Source organism: Sander vitreus, chromosome 2 (assembly GCF_031162955.1).
Source record: "Sander vitreus isolate 19-12246 chromosome 2, sanVit1, whole genome shotgun sequence".
Taxonomy (NCBI): domain Eukaryota; kingdom Metazoa; phylum Chordata; class Actinopteri; order Perciformes; family Percidae; genus Sander; species Sander vitreus.
In genome coordinates this window covers 28,030,109-28,048,033 of record NC_135856.1, presented here as the reverse complement: position 1 = coordinate 28,048,033, position 17,925 = coordinate 28,030,109, and the positions used below count along the sequence as shown (strand labels likewise).

Here is a 17,925-nt window from a genome sequence, read left to right as displayed (position 1 = left end):
CATTTTTTATTTATTTTGAACTCTTTAAACAATCTTTTGCATTCTAGTGCTTTTCAGGCACTCCTTACTGAAATACTGAAATGATTCAGTCAATCATTTCATTGACAGAAAATCAATTGATGAGAATTGTGGCATTTAGATTAATAATTCAGAGAATGTATCAAATTCAAATATCAAACCTTTGCTTAATACAGTGTGTCAAATCTGAGGATTTTTTGTTTTTCTATTTTCTATGATAGTAATTTGAATACCGTTTTCTGTTTTGATTGTTGCTCAGACAAAAAGTAGGAATTTTAAAGACCTAACATTGGACTATTGAAACATATTATGGGGCATTTACTGTATCATTATTCACATTTGATAGATTGAACAATATATCTATTATTGAAAAAAAAAAAAAAACACAGACTTCTGAACACGTTTGTGTGTTTCAGGTCTACCCCAGCCGTGTTGGATATCAGTGGCTTTGCTACGATCCCAGAGACGCCCAGGCGACCTCCCACAGCGGCGTCAGCATCGCGGCATGTGCTGAGGCGGCCTCCTTTAGAGGGCGAGTACGTCAGTGTGACAGACTCATCGGGGAGCCGGGTCTACCTCAAACAAACCGAAGACCCAGGGTCAAAGGTGAAACCATGTTGAATGATGCTGATGAAACATTTTGGGCAGCATCTTTTCCTAAATCCTGATTCACTGTCAGCATACATACCGCCGGGATCCAGTGCCTATATATGTAATACTGTACTTCTGTACATTTCATTTCTTTGCATTTACCGGTGTATCTTCAGGTAGTGGACTTGAGATTGGTACCAAACTCCTATGGTTCACTGGGGCTGCTGTCAGTGCCAATAGATGTGTTGAGAGATCAACAGGCAGAGAGGGTGAGTGACCAGGCCGCTGTTGTTTGTGTATAATCTGCCAAATAACCTGCACAGGAACACACTGTTGACTTTTCAGGAATCGCACATGCTAAAAGTATAATCACTTTCCATAAATCCAAACAGTACAAACATTAGCCAAATACAGAGAATATAACTGCCATTTTCAAACAAATTATTTATTGTATCTGCAGCATGGTTGTTATATTGTTGTCTGATACAAAACAGTGCATACTTCCGCGAGCAAAAATGCTTGATATGTTTACACAATGGCATCCGTAACTTTAAATTATTATTCATACGTTCATTAATTTGGAAAAAAATGATGATATAAGATAATAATGTAAGCACTGAAATTGGCCTGGGTGATATGGAGAAAATCAGATATCACGATATTCTTGAGCAAATACCTTGATGTCGATATTGCGACGATATTGTATGCTTGACAATTGGTGCTTTAACAAAATATCTTCGCAATTAGATTTTAGATAAATAATCATCGATAATGTGGATATAATGACTAAGTGGTTAGAGGGAAATAATAGAACAGCTAGAACAGTCTGGTAAGTTCAGAAGTGACATCACCTCACGGTAATGCAGCCTTTAAAACCATGAAATGGACAACTTAAGCCATATTACGATAATATGATAATCAAAATCTAAGACGATATCTAGTCTTATATCGCAATATCAATATAATATCGATATATTGCCCAGCCCTACACTGAAATAAAATATATCGGGGACCCCTTTTGTGTAATTTACTTTATTTATGGATGTACCTGTACGATGCATTTCAGACGTCCTATATTTTGAAATGTATTTAGTAAATTCATTGCACAACAGAATGAGGATTGCAAACTTGGTTACATTTTTTGTCTCTTTGAAATCGTGCAGCGCCACCAGCAGGTTGTAGAAGAATCTCAGCGGCTTGCAGATCTGCTGGCCAGGTAACTCGCCGCCTGTCTCTCTCACACTGACACATCGACAATCTGATTTACATGCAGCAGTACATGGGTTTTTGATTTTCCTTTTTGAATTTGCGTCACATTCCAGCAGTGTGAACGATGTGCTTGTTCAGCCCGAAAGCAGAGAAGATGAAGAGAACGACAATCCCGAAGACCCAGAGGGCCAAACCTCTCGACTCTGGGTGGACCGCTACTCTCCCCGACACTACACAGAGCTTCTCAGTGATGATGTACGTCGCATTTTGTGTTTCTGTGTAACTTTACGTCTACATAAAGTGAATGAAACCCCTTTTTTAGTAGTGATAAGCCCATGTATCCCATACTGATGCCAGCTGTGTGCGACTGTTTCATCTTAGTTTACCAACCGCTGTCTGCTGAAGTGGTTGAAACTTTGGGACACCGTTGTGTTCGGAAGAGAGAGGAAGTCCCGCCCTGCCCGGTTTGACAGACAGGCTCCCAACCAGAACTCATTCAAACCCAATCAAGCCAATCAGAATCCAAATCGCTTCAAGAGCAAGATTGAGGTGACTGAGGAGCTACTGGAGGCTGAGCTGGACCAGTACAAACGACCCAAATATAAGGTTAATACACCTGCATACTAACTGTCATTACAATCTCAGTTTAAAGACCTAAAGATGTTCTATAGTACCAGATCTCATTTATTTTGGTCTTTTTCTAGGTGGCATTGTTGTCTGGTCCTCCAGGTTTGGGGAAGACCACCCTGGCTCATGTCATAGCAAAGCATGCTGGGTACAATGTGGTGGAAATCAATGCCAGGTTAGACGAACCAAATTTAAAACTGACCCAGTAATAGTAGTAAATTCTAAAAAGTAGGCCCCCCTGTCGTGAACCTCAGTTACTGTGTTGATGTTTCTGCAGTGACGATCGCAGTGCAGAGGTGTTCCAAAAACGCATCAACACGGCAACACAGATGAAGTCAGTTTTGGGAGCCAATGAGAGGCCGAACTGCCTCATTATTGATGAGATCGACGGAGCACCTGCGGTACGTTCTGGACAACAGCAAAAGGAAAACTAACCGTGTTAATGCACTCCTTTTATCTTTTTTATACTTTTTTTTTTTTTAAATTTTTTTTCTTCTTCTTTTCTTTATCTCGGGTGGGTGACAGGCTGCCATCAACATCCTGTTAGCAACTCTGAACAGGAAAGAAGGCCACGGCGGGGATGCTGGTACGGAGACTGCGAAGAAGAAAAAGAAGAAGGAGTCCATCCTGCTTCGACCAATCATCTGCATCTGTAATGACCTGTAAGAGAGACTGTGGTGTTTAACAGTTCAACAAAGTGGAAATAGATTTTTCTTATAACTGAATGGTCTTTGCTAAATATATAAATTGTCTTACTTGTGGATATTGAGTCTTATTATTATTATTATTATTATTATTATTATTATTATTGAGAGTATATATTATCCTTTCCTTTAGTTATGTTCCAGCTCTCAGACCTCTCAGGCAGCAGGCCTTCCTCCTAGTTTTCCCCCAGACTCAGCCTTCCCGCCTTGCACAGAGACTGGCAGAGGTCAGCACACACACACACACACACACACACACACACACACACACACACACACACACACACACACACACAATCACACATAAGGGTACAGAAATATTTTGCAAACGCACCAACAATCCAGGTTTACGTTGAGTTTTTGTTTGCAGATTTCACTCCAGCAGGGGATGAAGACAGATACGGGCACTCTGATGTCACTGTGTGAGAAGACTGACAACGACATCAGGTCCTGCATCAACACACTACAGGTGGGTGGCAGCACTGTTAAGGGAAGTCTGTTTGTTGCATGAGCAGTGATATACAGTGTAGTTATATCACAATATGTGTTCTTGTTTGCACAGTTCCTCAACCGTCGCGGCCACAAGCAGCTGAGCACAAAGACCATCCAGTGCATCTCTGTGGGGCAGAAGGACCAGAACAAAGGCTTATTCCATTTGTGGCAGCAAATCTTCCAGTTACAACGTACAAAACGGTATAGTATGTCCTGCCACCGTTTTTCTTGGAGTTTGTCATGAAATTAGGAATGTTTTGCTGTATTTTCTAGATGCCGAGACCTTTTTCAGAAAACAGCTACATTTACTAAAGGCAGCCAAAGTTTTAAGTTTAGTCAAAAATGTTGAAATGAAGCAAATGTTCTGCAAAAGAACAAGAGATTGGTGCTGCCACTACAATGCAATAGTCAGAGTCCCTGCATTGTCCGGGTAAGGGTTAGATACGTGACTGTTTTCTAAGTTTGTATTTACTGTTAACACCAACAGGAAATTGGAAACCAGGGTTTCCCGCAGAAAATTTGTTAGTGAAGGTGGTAGGGTGGGGTTTGCCGTCAGACCGGGGGGACTACAGACTCTGTACTACATTTAACAATTATTTATTAAACCCTAAATATTAAATTGAAATAATAATATATAATTAATAAATTATATAAATCTATATCTATGTGGCTATCTGCCACATGGCCGGTAAATGTTTGTACCAAAATAGTTCTGTTTTTCAGTCTTAAAGTATGTAAGTACTGCGCGATGGTGAACAATGAAATGAAATGTTAACCGATCTTTAACCGTTGACCGATAAGCAGGAAACGGAGTCTCAGTTCACCTGTCCGGGAGGCTCTGACACTTTTTCCGCACTCCGTGTCCGCGGACAGCTGTAGGCTTGTACCGGTTAATGTTCTGTGCATTGTCGGACACATGCAGCCACTTTCCTGAAACCACTTGTGAGACTGACAAGTCCACAACGGCACGTGGCGTTTATGTCTGAGCCTGTCTCCACCGCCTCCACCTGCAGGTTGTCAACTGTGTGGTTTGGAATGAAAGGGAGAAAACAGGACAGAGTTGTTAAGGCGGCGGCCTAAGCTGAAGCCCTGGAAGCTAAATTTGTCAGGGTACTCGTAGGTCTTGAAACGTCTTAAAGTATTGATAAAAAATTAAAAAAAATCTTAAATATTTTACAAAAGTCTTAAAAATATATTTTTTCTTGCCTGCTGCAGTAACGTTAGTTATACAAATGTTTTTTTTATTTTTTTTTATGTGATGTTAGCAAAATCTTTCTGACAAATTTCCCAGTATATTATTGTTCCAGACCTCCTGACTTTATGTAAAACATGTGAGCCAAAAATTAGTTATTTTTTTTAAATTTATCCATCCATCCATTCTCTACTGCTTATCCAGATAAGTTCAAGTTGTGTTTCAAGATATTATTAGGGATTATTGTTATATACTGCTGGGAAAATCTGACAAAAGTGTGATACAAATATGTGAATAATTATAAGCTTCATCATCCCTACTGGTTTACATTGATATCTTACATACTTTGGCTGGACTGTATGATCATGAAACAAGTATTAAATTCCCTTCTTTGTGGTGTTAAAATGTCTTTAAAGGTCTTAACTTAGTGAACCCTGCAGAAACCCCGTTTCAAGACAAAGAGCTTTATTGTAGTCACAAGCCTGTCCTTTCTGCTGTCTGCGACAGTTATTTTGTATTTTGATCTATGGGCATGAATGAAACAAGGCCACGTTCATGACTAAAGAGTAAAACCATTGGCACAATAAAAAGGCTCAGCAGGTATATTGGATGTTTAAGAGGGCGGCAAACATTAGCTTGTTACACGTACAAATCCAAGGTGACATGATCTTAATTACAGCCTTACTGTCTCATCTGTTACCTCTCTCTGCCTCTTGGGTCCTAACTAACTACACGGTGACTAAACATTCACATCTGTTCTTTCAGGAAACGTATTGGTGAGGAGTTTGATGAGGCGCCAGGTTCAGGAGGTGGAGCTCAGAGGTTTCAGCACATTCTACACTTGGCTTCATCTAGTGGAGAGTATGAGAAGGTTTCTCAGGTAATGAACACGCATTCTCAATATTTCACTTTAATCAATTCATCAGTGCACAGAAAAGGACGCATACAGTACACTGACCCATGCTTTACTAGCAGAAGTTAAATTAAAAATATTCTAACCCTAACCTCCCTGTCTCTTTTCCTCAGGGTCTGTATGATAATTATCTGTCCATGCGTGTGAGGGACCCCAACCTGCAGAGTGTGTGTGAGGCTCTGGATTGGCTGTCGTTCGCAGACAGGTTGAACCACGTGATTATGCACGGCCAGAACTTCACCCTGATGAGATACCTGCCCTTCCTGTCCGTCACATTCCACTTCCTGTTTGCCCACACACACGTGCCCCGCATCAGCTATCCGCACAGCCAGCATGAGGTACGTAGCAACACAATATAGTGAGTGTTTCACATAGAAAAACAGAGGAAACGGCAAATTATATTGAATGGAGACAAATAAAATAGGGGTTCAATAGAAACAAACAAGACATGTTTTAAGGCAGGAAAGTCTAGATAAAAAAACAGTTGAGATGATTGTGTTCTCTTTGGTCTTGTTCTCTCCAGGCCTCCACCAGACTCCTCAGCAGCAGGAACGCTTTGGCCACCATGTTGGCCGACATCCCAGCATGCATCAGAACGAGGATCAGCCAGCTCAGCCTGTCCCTCGATATTCTCACACTGCTCCTCGACATCATCTGTCCCAAACTACGGCCTGTATGTAAAAGCAGTGAAAGTAAACCTGTGTCTGTGTGTAAATGTAGGAACAATTAGACAAGGCCATATTTATATCAACACCAATGGAGCCATGTCAATTTTATTTTCCTATGGCATTGCATTTAAGCATTTAGTAACATCCTGGTTACTTAAGGTACCCAGTTTTACACTCAGTGGCCACTTTATTAGGTACACCTGTAAAATCTAATGCAATCCAATACAACAGCTTGCTTTCTATCTACTGCAGCTTTGTTTCCTCTGACAGTGTCAACAAAAACTGAGCATTATAATCTCCTTTGTGACAGAACATTTGTATTCAAATGTATACTCAGGGAGTGTCTTTTACCAAATATTGAAAATGGTGAAAGCTGTTGAATGAAGTCTGTGAGTTAAATGTATTCCATAAAATGTCGGCAAAACTTTCAGTGACAGTAATCTCAAATCCTGTGCGTTTCTTCCAGGTGAATCCGCAGCTGTTCAGCAGCAGAGAGAAGGAACAGATGTGTGAGCTGATCAACACCATGCTCGCATACAACCTCTCCTACAGGCAGGACCGCACGCCAGAGGGGCAGTACACATACATGCTGGAGCCGTGAGTACACACATACACACACACCTGTGCACACACACACACACACACCTACACACACACACACACACACACACACACACACACACCTGCACTCAACTGTATATTGCATGTAGACACATGCTGGGCAGATGTGTGTTTCTGGGGTGTTGAAGGTCACTGCTCTGTGGTTCTCTGCATGGTGGCTTAGTAATCCCCTTATCACCTTTTAGGTGTGTGTGTTTGATTGTAGTGCTGTGGGAGCAGAGTTACGAGCTGCAAAGCCCCAGCGGTGGGTTACAGGTGGATAGAGAAACAGAGCAGTAACATTTAGGAGGACAGAAGTTTTAGAGAAAACAGGAGATGATCTGAAATATTGAGAAAAAAAAACTGAAAGGAGCGAGTAGAACTCAGCAGGTTTTGGTGCAAACACTTCAACTTGGGAGACCTTTTGTTCATTTGACCTTTTTTTATTTTTGTGACTACTGAGGACAGCAGTAACTCTGGTGTTGGTTGTTAACTAGCTGAGCCATGCAGACCCAGATTATGAAGCAGCCAGGTGCCCAGAGGAGCTCCTTCCTGCAGGTTCGCTGTGACAGTGTGCTGGTCACCAATGACTGGTGCCTGCCTCTAGTGTTTGCTCTACTGCTGCTTCTACTGGTCTACAACTTCCTGTACCTGCCGTCTCTGGCTCACCACAACACCTCACTCTGATACCTCATGGATAAAGACTTGGATTGTGGATATAAACATTATAAACATCACAGACAGCGGATACGCCCCCAGTCTCAACAGGGTTATTTAATTGGACGGTTCTTTTTAATAACTAAACTACTATATACTGATGCTGTAATTGTGTTATGAGGTTATACTACTTAATATAAGCTCCATAGCGAGTAATCTATCATGTTAAAGGAGGAGTTGAGCAGCTTCATTAGAGTTTGACAAGTTCTGATGATAACACCGCTGATATTTTATAGTGATAACTTGCAATAAATAGCTCACAGTCACAAATACTGGTGTTGTCTTATTTATGTCCAGCAGTCACTGAGTGAGAGAGTTTACTGGCATGCACTGTGTGTGTGTTGGAGAGAGAGATGGAGATCAGCTGTAAGAGGATTAAGGTTTTAGAGAATGAGAGATTCAGGGTTTTATTCTGGAAAACATAAACCATAGCACCAATGGAGGAAGCTTCATATGTTTGTCATCTAACAAGGTTCACCTCTGTGTCAGCTACACACTGTTATGAATGTTTGTGTTTCAACGATGTGTGTGTCTCTTCTGGTTTGTGTAAAGTTATTTACTTAGAGTGTGTGTGTGTGTGTGTGTTTGCAGGCGTGTTGAGGAGGTAGTGAGGTTTCCGGGCCTTCCTCCGCGCCGCCAGCTGACGTATCAGGCCAAACAAACCATCAGCAGAGAGATGGAGCAGGAGAAGATGAGGAGAGCCGAGCAACTGATGCTGCAACGAAACCCTGTAGTGGTGAGACTGACATGCACTGCAGCCTGTAGATAATCAGCTCATCGTGTGTGTGTGTGTGTGTGTGTATTAATAATCTAATGTATTTATAATCTGCCGTGTCTATATGAAGCACAAAGAGGACGAAAAAAAGAGAGCTGGTCCCAAACCAGTGAGGAACCATCAACAGAGGCTGGAGAACATTGTCAAACAGACCACAGTGGAGACCAGGGTGAGACAGACACACACACACACCCCCCCACACCACAACCAGTACTCACCTAAACCCAACATTAACCGTAAACAAAAACTGAATCTTAATAAAAAGTGATGGTTTACCTTTTATCCACACATGGGGAAGTGAATCTCCATAATTTGACTGTGTGAAAGTTTTGTCCACAATACCATTTAATACAAGTACATACCTTCCTGAAAAAAAATAACAAAGCCACCACAGGATGAGTAGCAGTTCATTGTGTAGCTTTCACGCAGGTGTTCGCTGCTGCTCAACATGTCTTCATAAAAAAACATTTTGGTGCTCCTCCTTTTTTACAAGGCAGCCATTTCTACATGTAGTTCTCACGTGGTGGTTCTTTGATTATTTAAGCACCTTGTATGGGGTAGTAGCACTGTCTTTCTACCAGTACTGAGCTTCCCATAGTTGTATGTGTGGATGAGCCAACATCTGTTTGCCCTGACCATCAGATCCTCTCTGGTGAGCTGCACAGTTGGACTAGTTCAGTATTGGAGCGATAGAGAGAGTGAACCTCTAGAGGGCAGAAATGAGGACAATGACAAGCCACTGGGATAGAGTCCCTAATGGTGAAACTAGGAAATCAGGCTAATGAGGTGTGTGTGTGTGAGGACCTGCTTATTGAGGACAGTGTTTCAGAAACTTCCTTATTAACTTCTTCCTCCTCGGCACTCTGTGTTTGTGTTTTGCAGCCGGAGGTGGATTTCTTTGGTCGAGCTGTTGCCCCCAAACCTCAGAGACTGCAGACCACTTCAGAGACAGGTACAGTAGACCAGAGGTTCTCGGTTTAGGACCCCTTACAAGATAGTCTATACCAGGCGGGGACCTCCTCATGTCTGTCCCTCTGTATAATTGAGAAATTTATTAGAAAGATATTAGACATGTATTAAACAGATTCTAAGAGTTATAGATTTGTTAGATTAGAATGTAATCCATGAACTATTATAGATTTTAAAAAGAATTAAAATATAATTTGTTGAACCATTAAACCTTTTGGAAAAGAAAAAGAAAAGTTATCTGGATCATTTAAATGAATGAATCTGAAAACCTTACACAGGCCCCACTCTAAGAATCACTGCTGTAGAGACTTTGTGCTATGTGACATAAAGCTTAATTTATTCAAACCCTTTGAGAACACGGGCTGTTCAGGGAAACATGCCTGAAGGCACATCAGGTCCAAACGCACCACAGGTGATGACTGACGATGTGTTACGCAACGCTTCCGATTTAGAGTGTGGCACACTGCAGGGAGAAGATCTGAACTGTCAACAGCACCTGCATTTTCCCTCCGTTATGTTGGTGTGATCATATTTCTATCAGCAACATAAAAGGCTGGACGCGACCTGATCTACAGCCTCCTTCATATATTTGGACACCAGCCAATAAAACAAGCAATCTTCATATTTTATGTATGAAAATGTACATTTCTGCCTAAATGGCTTAGTTTGTTACTGTTATTATATAGTCATTGTTGCTCCAGAAACGTAATAAGAGTTAGCAGATAAGTAACTGTGGTTTGGCCTGCCCGTAGCTTTGTGTCATTGGAAACAAAGATGACTGCTGACTGACTTTTCAAATGCATCGCACCAAAAATAGCACATTTGGATAAACAATAGCAGAATTGTGTAGCTTGTTCTCAACATGGCCACCTGGGGACGTAAATATTTTCAGAATAGTGTTTTCCAGTTTAGCTTGCAGTGTTAAAGTGCATACAACTTGGGGAAACCCGTATTAATATTCCTCTGTGACTAATATCCAGCAATAGACACCCCATTATTACTTTTGTTTACATGCAGTATTTCTCAAATATACATAAACATAAAGTGCATAAAGTGTTTTACAAATATTCTGTGAAAAAGGCTAGCCTGGTTGTAATTGAGAGTGGGTCTGGGGAAGGTTCATTCACAGCCCATTTCCAAAGGGCAAGGCAGCTTTATTTGTATAGCACATTTCAGCAACAGGGCAATTCAGAGTGCTTTACATAAAAACAATTAAAATACAAGAATAAAAGTTACAGTGCAGCATAAGAAATTAAACATTCAAGAGCAGTTAAAAACAGTTAAAAATATAAAAGCAGATAAAATACGAAATGTTATGGTGCTAGTATGGGACAATGTATAAGCCGTTGCTCTATACACGTAATCCACCCGCAATCCTTGCCGTTCCCAGAACGGGCCGGTCCCACCGTTCTTACTTTTTAATTTCTCTTTATATGCGTATATAGATTTTCATACAGTTTCATGCAACTTCAGTATAAGAGGAGCGTCACCAACGGACGCCACTCAAATGCCTCTGGGCGCAATTGGATAGTCCTTCAACCAATCAGACCAACGATCCGGGTGACGTAGCAGTGACAGCGGCATCAACGAGTTGCTGCGTTTCGGTGGCCGCCATGTTGAATGTAAACAAAAAGCTGCTCGCCGTCGCTGCGCTATCGTCATCGCGTAAAGCCCGCCTCAACGGTTGATTGGTGATTGGTGCCTCGATTTGGAAAAATGGGAAATGGGCTTGAATGGGCTCTTGGCCAGACTGACTTGCAGAGCAAATCTCAAATTTACCGGGAGTTCGTCAGGGTTTTCCCAGGCTAGTGAAAGGCCTCTCATTTTAAATCTCTGAAGTCTTATTTTGCTGGCTCACGGGTGTGCAGGTAGATGATAGCTGTAATTGTGACTCAAAACATGTTTTGCACAAATACTTATACCTTTTTATTCTGTTAACATCGGCCCAGATTCAGTGCTCGTGTTTGTGGAAAAGTGGACCCATTAAAATCCTATTACCTGCCTGAACGCACTGCATTCTAGAAATTGATCAACAGAGTAATCAGGATGGAAATGCCGTATTGTATGTCAAAGCAGGAACAACAGGGTTCTGCTGACTAAAACAGGCACAGCTCTCCTGTTAATGTTGACATGTTTCATTAATCAAAGCAAACAACATACTTTCCTAAGCATTAGGGTTGGGTACCTTTCACATCTGAACCAGTACCGATACCGGTACCTGAAATTCGGTTCCCGGTACCCAACAGTACTTTTTTGGTTTTATTTTTTTTTCTCTGTAATTAAAAAAAAAAAATTCTGTTGTAAAAATAATTCCAAACCTATTTACTTAGAACATTGTTATTTATTTAAAATATTTTACACTGACAGAAATTAAACAAAAATAAAACCCCTCCCTCTCTCCTCCCAAACCCGTCCCTACAACCTATTAACCGCGCGCGTGTGTCGGACCTCTGTTCTCTGTCAATATGCAGAGAGGACAGATAAGCTTGAGCTTACTCTCAGGTACCGAAATGTGGCATCGTTTGATTTTACATGAACCAATACTCTGTAATACCGACGTGATTCGGTTGGTACCTTTTTTAAAAGTACTGGGTTCGGTACCCAACCCTACTAAGCATCAGAGAGTCCTGTGGGGCACGCAACTGTATCTGCAATTTTGAAGCGACAATCTTTGGTGAGACTGTGGTTGATAGAGATGATCATACATTCATTTTTATTATGCACTGAGTGGAGATAAGTCGCTGATCTACAGTACAGTACACTGTCTCTGAATAAATGGACATTTTGATGTATATGTGAAGTTCATGTGCACAAGTACATGTGTTCAAAAAGTTTGAGTCCCACTCTTAAGGCTATGTGAAAGCAGAGAGGAGAATTTGTGTTCTACGTAGGGCTCCAGTTTATGATCATTTTCATTATTGATTCTTCAACTAACTGCTTAGTCTATAAAATGTCAGAAAATAAGGTTTCTTTCTCAAGTTCCCTGAGTGAAGCTGATGAGCAGGTGAAACTGGAAAAAGCACTAAAGGTATTTTTTCTAATTACATAAGAGCGCTGCAAATCCTCACATTGGGGAAGTCATTATTTTTTTTTCACTTCAGAGGATTAAACTAGAGCTGAATCGATTAGTTGATCAAATTAATCAGTAACAGTTTTGATAATCAGTTTATGGTTTGTTGAGTCGTGCTTTAAGCTACAGACAGATACTCACTGGTTTCAGATTCTAAATATTTGCTGGTTTTCTTACTCGTCTATGAAAATGAATGAATATCTTTCAAGACAAAACAAGCAATCTGAAGACGTGACACTGGGCTTTGGAAAATTGTGATTTCTGACATTTTATAGACCAATCAATTCATTGAGAAAACAATCGCCAGATAATTGTTATAATAATTGTTAGTTGCAGCCTAAGATTAAACAATGATTTTACTTGTTTTCAATCTCGTTCCTGTCAAGTAACTGTTTGATGAAGTGACTAATCTTTTGAGCACTGGTCAAGTGGTCACTTTAGAGGGGCTTTTTTTGTAGTGTGCCCATATTATGAAAGAAATCACTTTTTTTTCTGGGATTTGGGGTGTTCTTTTTGTGTCTCTGGTGCTTCCACACGCATACAACTTTGAAAAAAAATCCATCCATGCTGTTTTGAGCGAGATACGGGTTTCTGAATGTGTCCTGCCTTCAGTCTCCGGGTGAGCTGTTCAAAATCGGCAGGGCTTTCTATGTAACTAGCCGAGACGAGGGGCCTAGGGGGCTAACCGTTAGCATGCTAGCGCTAGTATGCTAGTTCGTTCTCAATGGCAAAAACACTGCTACAACACACACAAATTCACCTTAATCTACAAAATAAATTGTATAGAATTACTTACATGTCCCTGTTCTGCAGGTATTCCACGCAAAGTTGGAAGTGCGCCCTCGTTTAGAAGAAGTCTCCCGGCTAATCCTGCCTTGTACAGGCCGAAGTTGCAGAAACAGCTAGCTAGCTCATGTAATCCTTACCTAGCTACTGCACATGTGCGACTGACAACAAAGATGTTACAGAAGTTGCGAGGTCTCACTCTGTAGCTAAAACGGAGAGCTCAACACACAGGGTGAAAAGAGGAGCTGCAGTGTGCAGCAAAATATGGTGTTTTTTTTTATTAAACCAGGTAAACCTATTCTGATACAATCTCAAATTACAATTATGAACCTGAAAATGAGCATAATATGGCCACTTTAAACTTTATGTATATTACTTTAAAAAAAAAACATTTCACAGTTTTTTGCATTTTTTTCATATTTGTCTTTGACTTTTTCAGTACTTGTTTTTCATTATGCACCAAATCACCAAGGCAAATTCCTTATATGTGGAAACCTACTTGTAGAGATGTTCCGATATCAATATCGCTATCGCCTCCGATATTGCCTAAAACGCTGGTATCGGTATCGGGAAGTACTGGAGTTTATGCACCGATCCGATACCACGTAATAAAGCCCTAAAGAAAATCTACGTTAAAGTAGTTTATTTATGTTCTTTTTCCGTTATAACTGACTGTCAAACTGGAGAATAAAAGAAAGTTCTGGGGCGTTCATTGTTTGTGTTTGTTCATGTTTCACAAAGAGTTTAACCTGAGCCAGACCGACAACAAAGATAGAAATCATATCACATCCATACAGTGATAGTAGAATACAGTTGTTAAAATATATGACACACTGGTATCGGATCGGTACTCGGTATCGGCCGATACGCAAGTTCAGGTATCGGAATCGGTATCGGGAAGCAAAAAATGGTATCGGACCATCTCTACCTACTTGGCAATAAACCTGTTTCTGAGTTTGAAAAAAATAAAATAAAACACCTAAAAATGGTCTTTCCCTCTCTGTAGGTGAGATTTGTGAGGTTGTTTCTATGGGAACGGCAGTGGGCAACAGTGACGTGTGGTTCCGGTTCAACGAGGGCATGTCCAACGCTGTCAGACGAAATGTCTGCATCAGAGAACTACTGTAACACACACACACTCTGCCTGTATGTTATATGTAAGCATCTGAATAAATCTAAAATCCAGCTGTTAAATTCAAAACAGTCTTTATTTTGATTTGACAGTGTAAAGAGCCAATAAAAACGTGTGGTTTAACATTTCTCAGCAGTCCATCAAAACAAACCTCTAGAAAGCTACTCAGTGCTGCACACTCTCACACACACACACACACACACACACACAGTAGTCTTCACATAAATTAAAAGCATTCAGGAGTCTCCTAATAAATAAACATGATTATAGCAATAATGTGTGTGTGTGTGAGAGAGAGAGGAAGAGAGAGAGAGAGAATGGGTGAGTTAGTGCAGCGTGACTGTGTGTGGGAGTGCATGATTCTTTAGTTTATATGCATCCGTGATTGTGAGTCTTTATGTGTGTGTGTGAGTATGTGTGACCATTAGAGGATCACACACTTGCCCTTCTCCACCCAGGGGTTGGCTCTCATCAGCTCAGGGTTCAGAAATGGATCTTCACAAACGCAACCCTCGATCCACTTCACCAGCCTACAAAAAAAAAAAAAAAAACACACCGTAAGCGTACAATATTTCTGTACCCCTTTGTGTGTGTGTGCGTGCGCGTCACACTCACTCAGTAACAGTGATGGAGGATTTCTCCCTGTTGATTGCCAGCTGATACTGAAGGCTTTCCACTTCTCTCCTCATCTGTGGAACGTCTAACTCCTCCATGATGCTACTGCTGTTCACACGAAAGAAAAACGGATTCAAAACAACAACAAAAACAGCTCAAGTAGATTAAGAGTTCAGACACACAGATGCCACATGCAAATTTAAGTGGAAATCCAAATGAATCAAATGTTTATGCAACCAAAGAGTGTTTCTCTTCACTTTATTTAAATATTATTTTAATAAGTTAAAGAAGAGAAGAGCAGATAAGAGTAACTTGAGTCTTATAAACTGGTTTTATAAAGCTTATTTCTGAGCAGAAATATATTTTTTCCTCCCTTATTAAGTCACCTTGTGACCTTTTCAGAAAAATCTTGTGACCCCCTTGGTGGGAACCACTTCTCTGTCTGATAGATTTATGACCATTTCTGAGAAACCGTTATAAGGACCAGATGGTCACCACTTTGGAGAGCTTCCCTGAACACCAGAGGGAAGTGGGACAGATCCATAATAAAATAGTTGCTGTCGAAATGCCACGTCGACCCATTAATTGAGACCATATGTAACTTTTTGTTTTTTTGAAAACTAATCTTAACTACTGAAGTATCAGTACTTCTACTAGTGAAGGACATCGTCTTTTATGTAACTGATGGAGGAAGTTGTTGAACCTTTTAAGCAAAAGTAGAAATACTCTAGTTGCACACAAAGTGTAACTTGTCTTATTGCCAGGAAATCCCAGAAAAAGACCAAAACTCAATTAATAAGCCCATTTATTGGGGGACTATTTTAACTGGCGGACTAGCGCTGTAGAGAAAGGTCTGGCAATGAGAGACTACTGGCGGACTAATAAATATTTGGTGCTCAACTGAAAACAATTTATTGTATGTATTGCTGTTATGGTTAATTGCTCTAAATACAACTATTTAAAATGATTATATGTTAAATATGTATAGTTTGTGTGTGAATGTACACACACACACACACACACACACACACTCTCATTTGCCAGTTTATTTGGCCCACCAAGTAAAACTAATGCAGTCTAATATACAGTCCTGCAATAAATCCCACCTTCATGAAGGTTTTAATGTTGAATTTTTGTTCAAACTGTTTTTAAAGAGGAGTTGATTCAACTGTGATCATTTTGGAGGGTTTAGTTTGCGGTTCAGGGATCTTCAACAGGGGGTCCGGGACCCCTAGGGGGTCCTCAGAGTTACTGCAGGGGGGCCTCCAAATTATTGTTAATTTCTTTTTCAAAAATGTAAAAGTCTAAACATAAATCCAACATATTAGCAATTATAAATCCCCATTGACTGGTAAGGTTACTGGCCTATAGGTAAGGTAGTCACTAAGATCCACAGATACAGTTCATCCTAAAGATTCACTGTGCCACATGTATGTTTAACACTAAAACATGATTTATAAAAAAAAACATTAAGAGCTTAGTTTTCTATGCAAGAAAGGTATGTCTAAAGGATTTAGGCATAACCCTAACAGTTAAAAAACCCAGTTTATGTAACTTCATTTTATAAAATACAGTATATGGAGTAGGGGGTCCCTGCTCCATCTCTCTCTGTCAAGGGGTCCTTGACTTAAAAAAACATTGAAGACCCCTGGGCTAAATAACAGACAACCCTCAAATTATCACACTTCAGTCAACAGTTCAAACAATAAACTCAACATTATAACCTTCATGGGAGAATTATCATAGTATTAGGCGGCATTGGTTTTAGCTCCGTGTCCCTAATAAACTGGTGACTGAGTGTATACTTGCTGTATATTTGCAGAGTAACTGTCAGAGTAGAGTAATAAATATTGCACCAAATGGAAACACTAAAATACAGTACCTTGAAGATACAGCTGTTAACGAAATGCATTTTGTTTATATGTGCTTACTGTAAATGTGGAGTAAAACTATCAAGTTGCACCATATTAAAATACTCAAATACAATTGCAAGGTATTGATAGTCAACTTAAGTATACAGTACTTTTCGAAATCCACTGGATTACTCTGTTATTTTTTTTTAGGAGCCAGAGATGTAAAAACAAAGTACGCTGGCTGTGTTTGCTTTTTATTTATTTGTAGCCTACTTATTGTAAAGTGTGCCCCACCCTGCCTCAGGCCATATTACAGCAGGAAGACGGGGAGGAGAGAGAGAAAGAGAAGGCCCAGATGAGAGTTCAGACCGAGCAGCGATCAGTTTAGTCCTCTCTACTGGAAACTCTCTCTCTCTCCCTCCTCCTCCTCTCTCATCCTCTATCATCTATCATTTTAATGGATCTAAGTCGGCTTCATGGTGCCGGTTTTCTCCACCAGCATCCACCTTGCTGTGGCTCACCAGCAGCCAGCTGTTCCATGAAAAGGCCTTCATTTAATTAGAATAACCTCCAAATGTGTTAACAGTGACATCAGCCTCCATCACTCAGCAATCAGGGCTATTTCAGGCTGCTGTTCACACATTTACATTTTAATTAGGTCGCTATTAACGTAAACATCAGCAATAGGAGGACATAGTGAGTAAAGATGGTCACTGTGTGGCTAAAACATCGACACATCAGTTCAAACGCATTTGTATCGTGATTATAAGTCAATGGAAACGCATGAAACCCCCCACACAAACAACCGCTCTTACCGTCAGGCCTACCGGAGAGGACCGCGGGTCGATTTGTGTGCAGACGGTTGATGAAGATGCAGAAGGGGCTTTGCCAGCGACAGTTAAGAGCTGAGAGTCGGTAGAGTTTATCGGGCAGAGGAGTCCGGCTTCAGTGCAGAAGGAGGAAGAGGAGGAGGAGGAGGCGGCTGTGTGTGTGT

At 40.7% G+C, this 17,925-nt stretch overlaps 2 protein-coding genes across 3 annotated transcripts in view; one reads left to right on the top strand and one right to left on the bottom strand.

Annotated features, from left to right (window-relative positions):
• The window catches only part of chtf18 (CTF18, chromosome transmission fidelity factor 18 homolog (S. cerevisiae)), an 18,010-nt gene extending 3,422 nt beyond the window's left edge, over positions 1-14,588 (top strand). For both annotated transcript variants that reach the window (XM_078263947.1, XM_078263939.1), the window contains exons 4-22: positions 435-624; positions 786-878; positions 1,773-1,825; positions 1,932-2,073; positions 2,200-2,424; positions 2,523-2,620; positions 2,723-2,846; positions 2,971-3,107; positions 3,283-3,376; positions 3,520-3,618; positions 3,712-3,842; positions 5,599-5,713; positions 5,860-6,084; positions 6,270-6,419; positions 6,881-7,011; positions 8,323-8,467; positions 8,577-8,675; positions 9,389-9,458; positions 14,338-14,588. In XM_078263947.1, the coding sequence (XP_078120073.1) occupies positions 435-624; positions 786-878; positions 1,773-1,825; positions 1,932-2,073; positions 2,200-2,424; positions 2,523-2,620; positions 2,723-2,846; positions 2,971-3,107; positions 3,283-3,376; positions 3,520-3,618; positions 3,712-3,842; positions 5,599-5,713; positions 5,860-6,084; positions 6,270-6,419; positions 6,881-7,011; positions 8,323-8,467; positions 8,577-8,675; positions 9,389-9,458; positions 14,338-14,459 (2,443 nt within the window). In that variant the 3' untranslated portion in view covers positions 14,460-14,588. The remainder of the gene's footprint in view (positions 1-434; positions 625-785; positions 879-1,772; positions 1,826-1,931; positions 2,074-2,199; positions 2,425-2,522; positions 2,621-2,722; positions 2,847-2,970; positions 3,108-3,282; positions 3,377-3,519; positions 3,619-3,711; positions 3,843-5,598; positions 5,714-5,859; positions 6,085-6,269; positions 6,420-6,880; positions 7,012-8,322; positions 8,468-8,576; positions 8,676-9,388; positions 9,459-14,337) is intronic.
• gng13a (guanine nucleotide binding protein (G protein), gamma 13a) lies at positions 14,521-17,925 on the bottom strand. The gene is made up of 3 exons (XM_078263993.1): positions 17,747-17,925; positions 15,079-15,186; positions 14,521-14,993 (listed from the first exon to the last, which is right to left on the bottom strand). Exons 2-3 carry the CDS (start codon positions 15,174-15,176, stop codon positions 14,888-14,890), a joined length of 204 nt encoding a protein of 67 aa, XP_078120119.1. The 5' UTR covers positions 15,177-15,186; positions 17,747-17,925; the 3' UTR covers positions 14,521-14,887.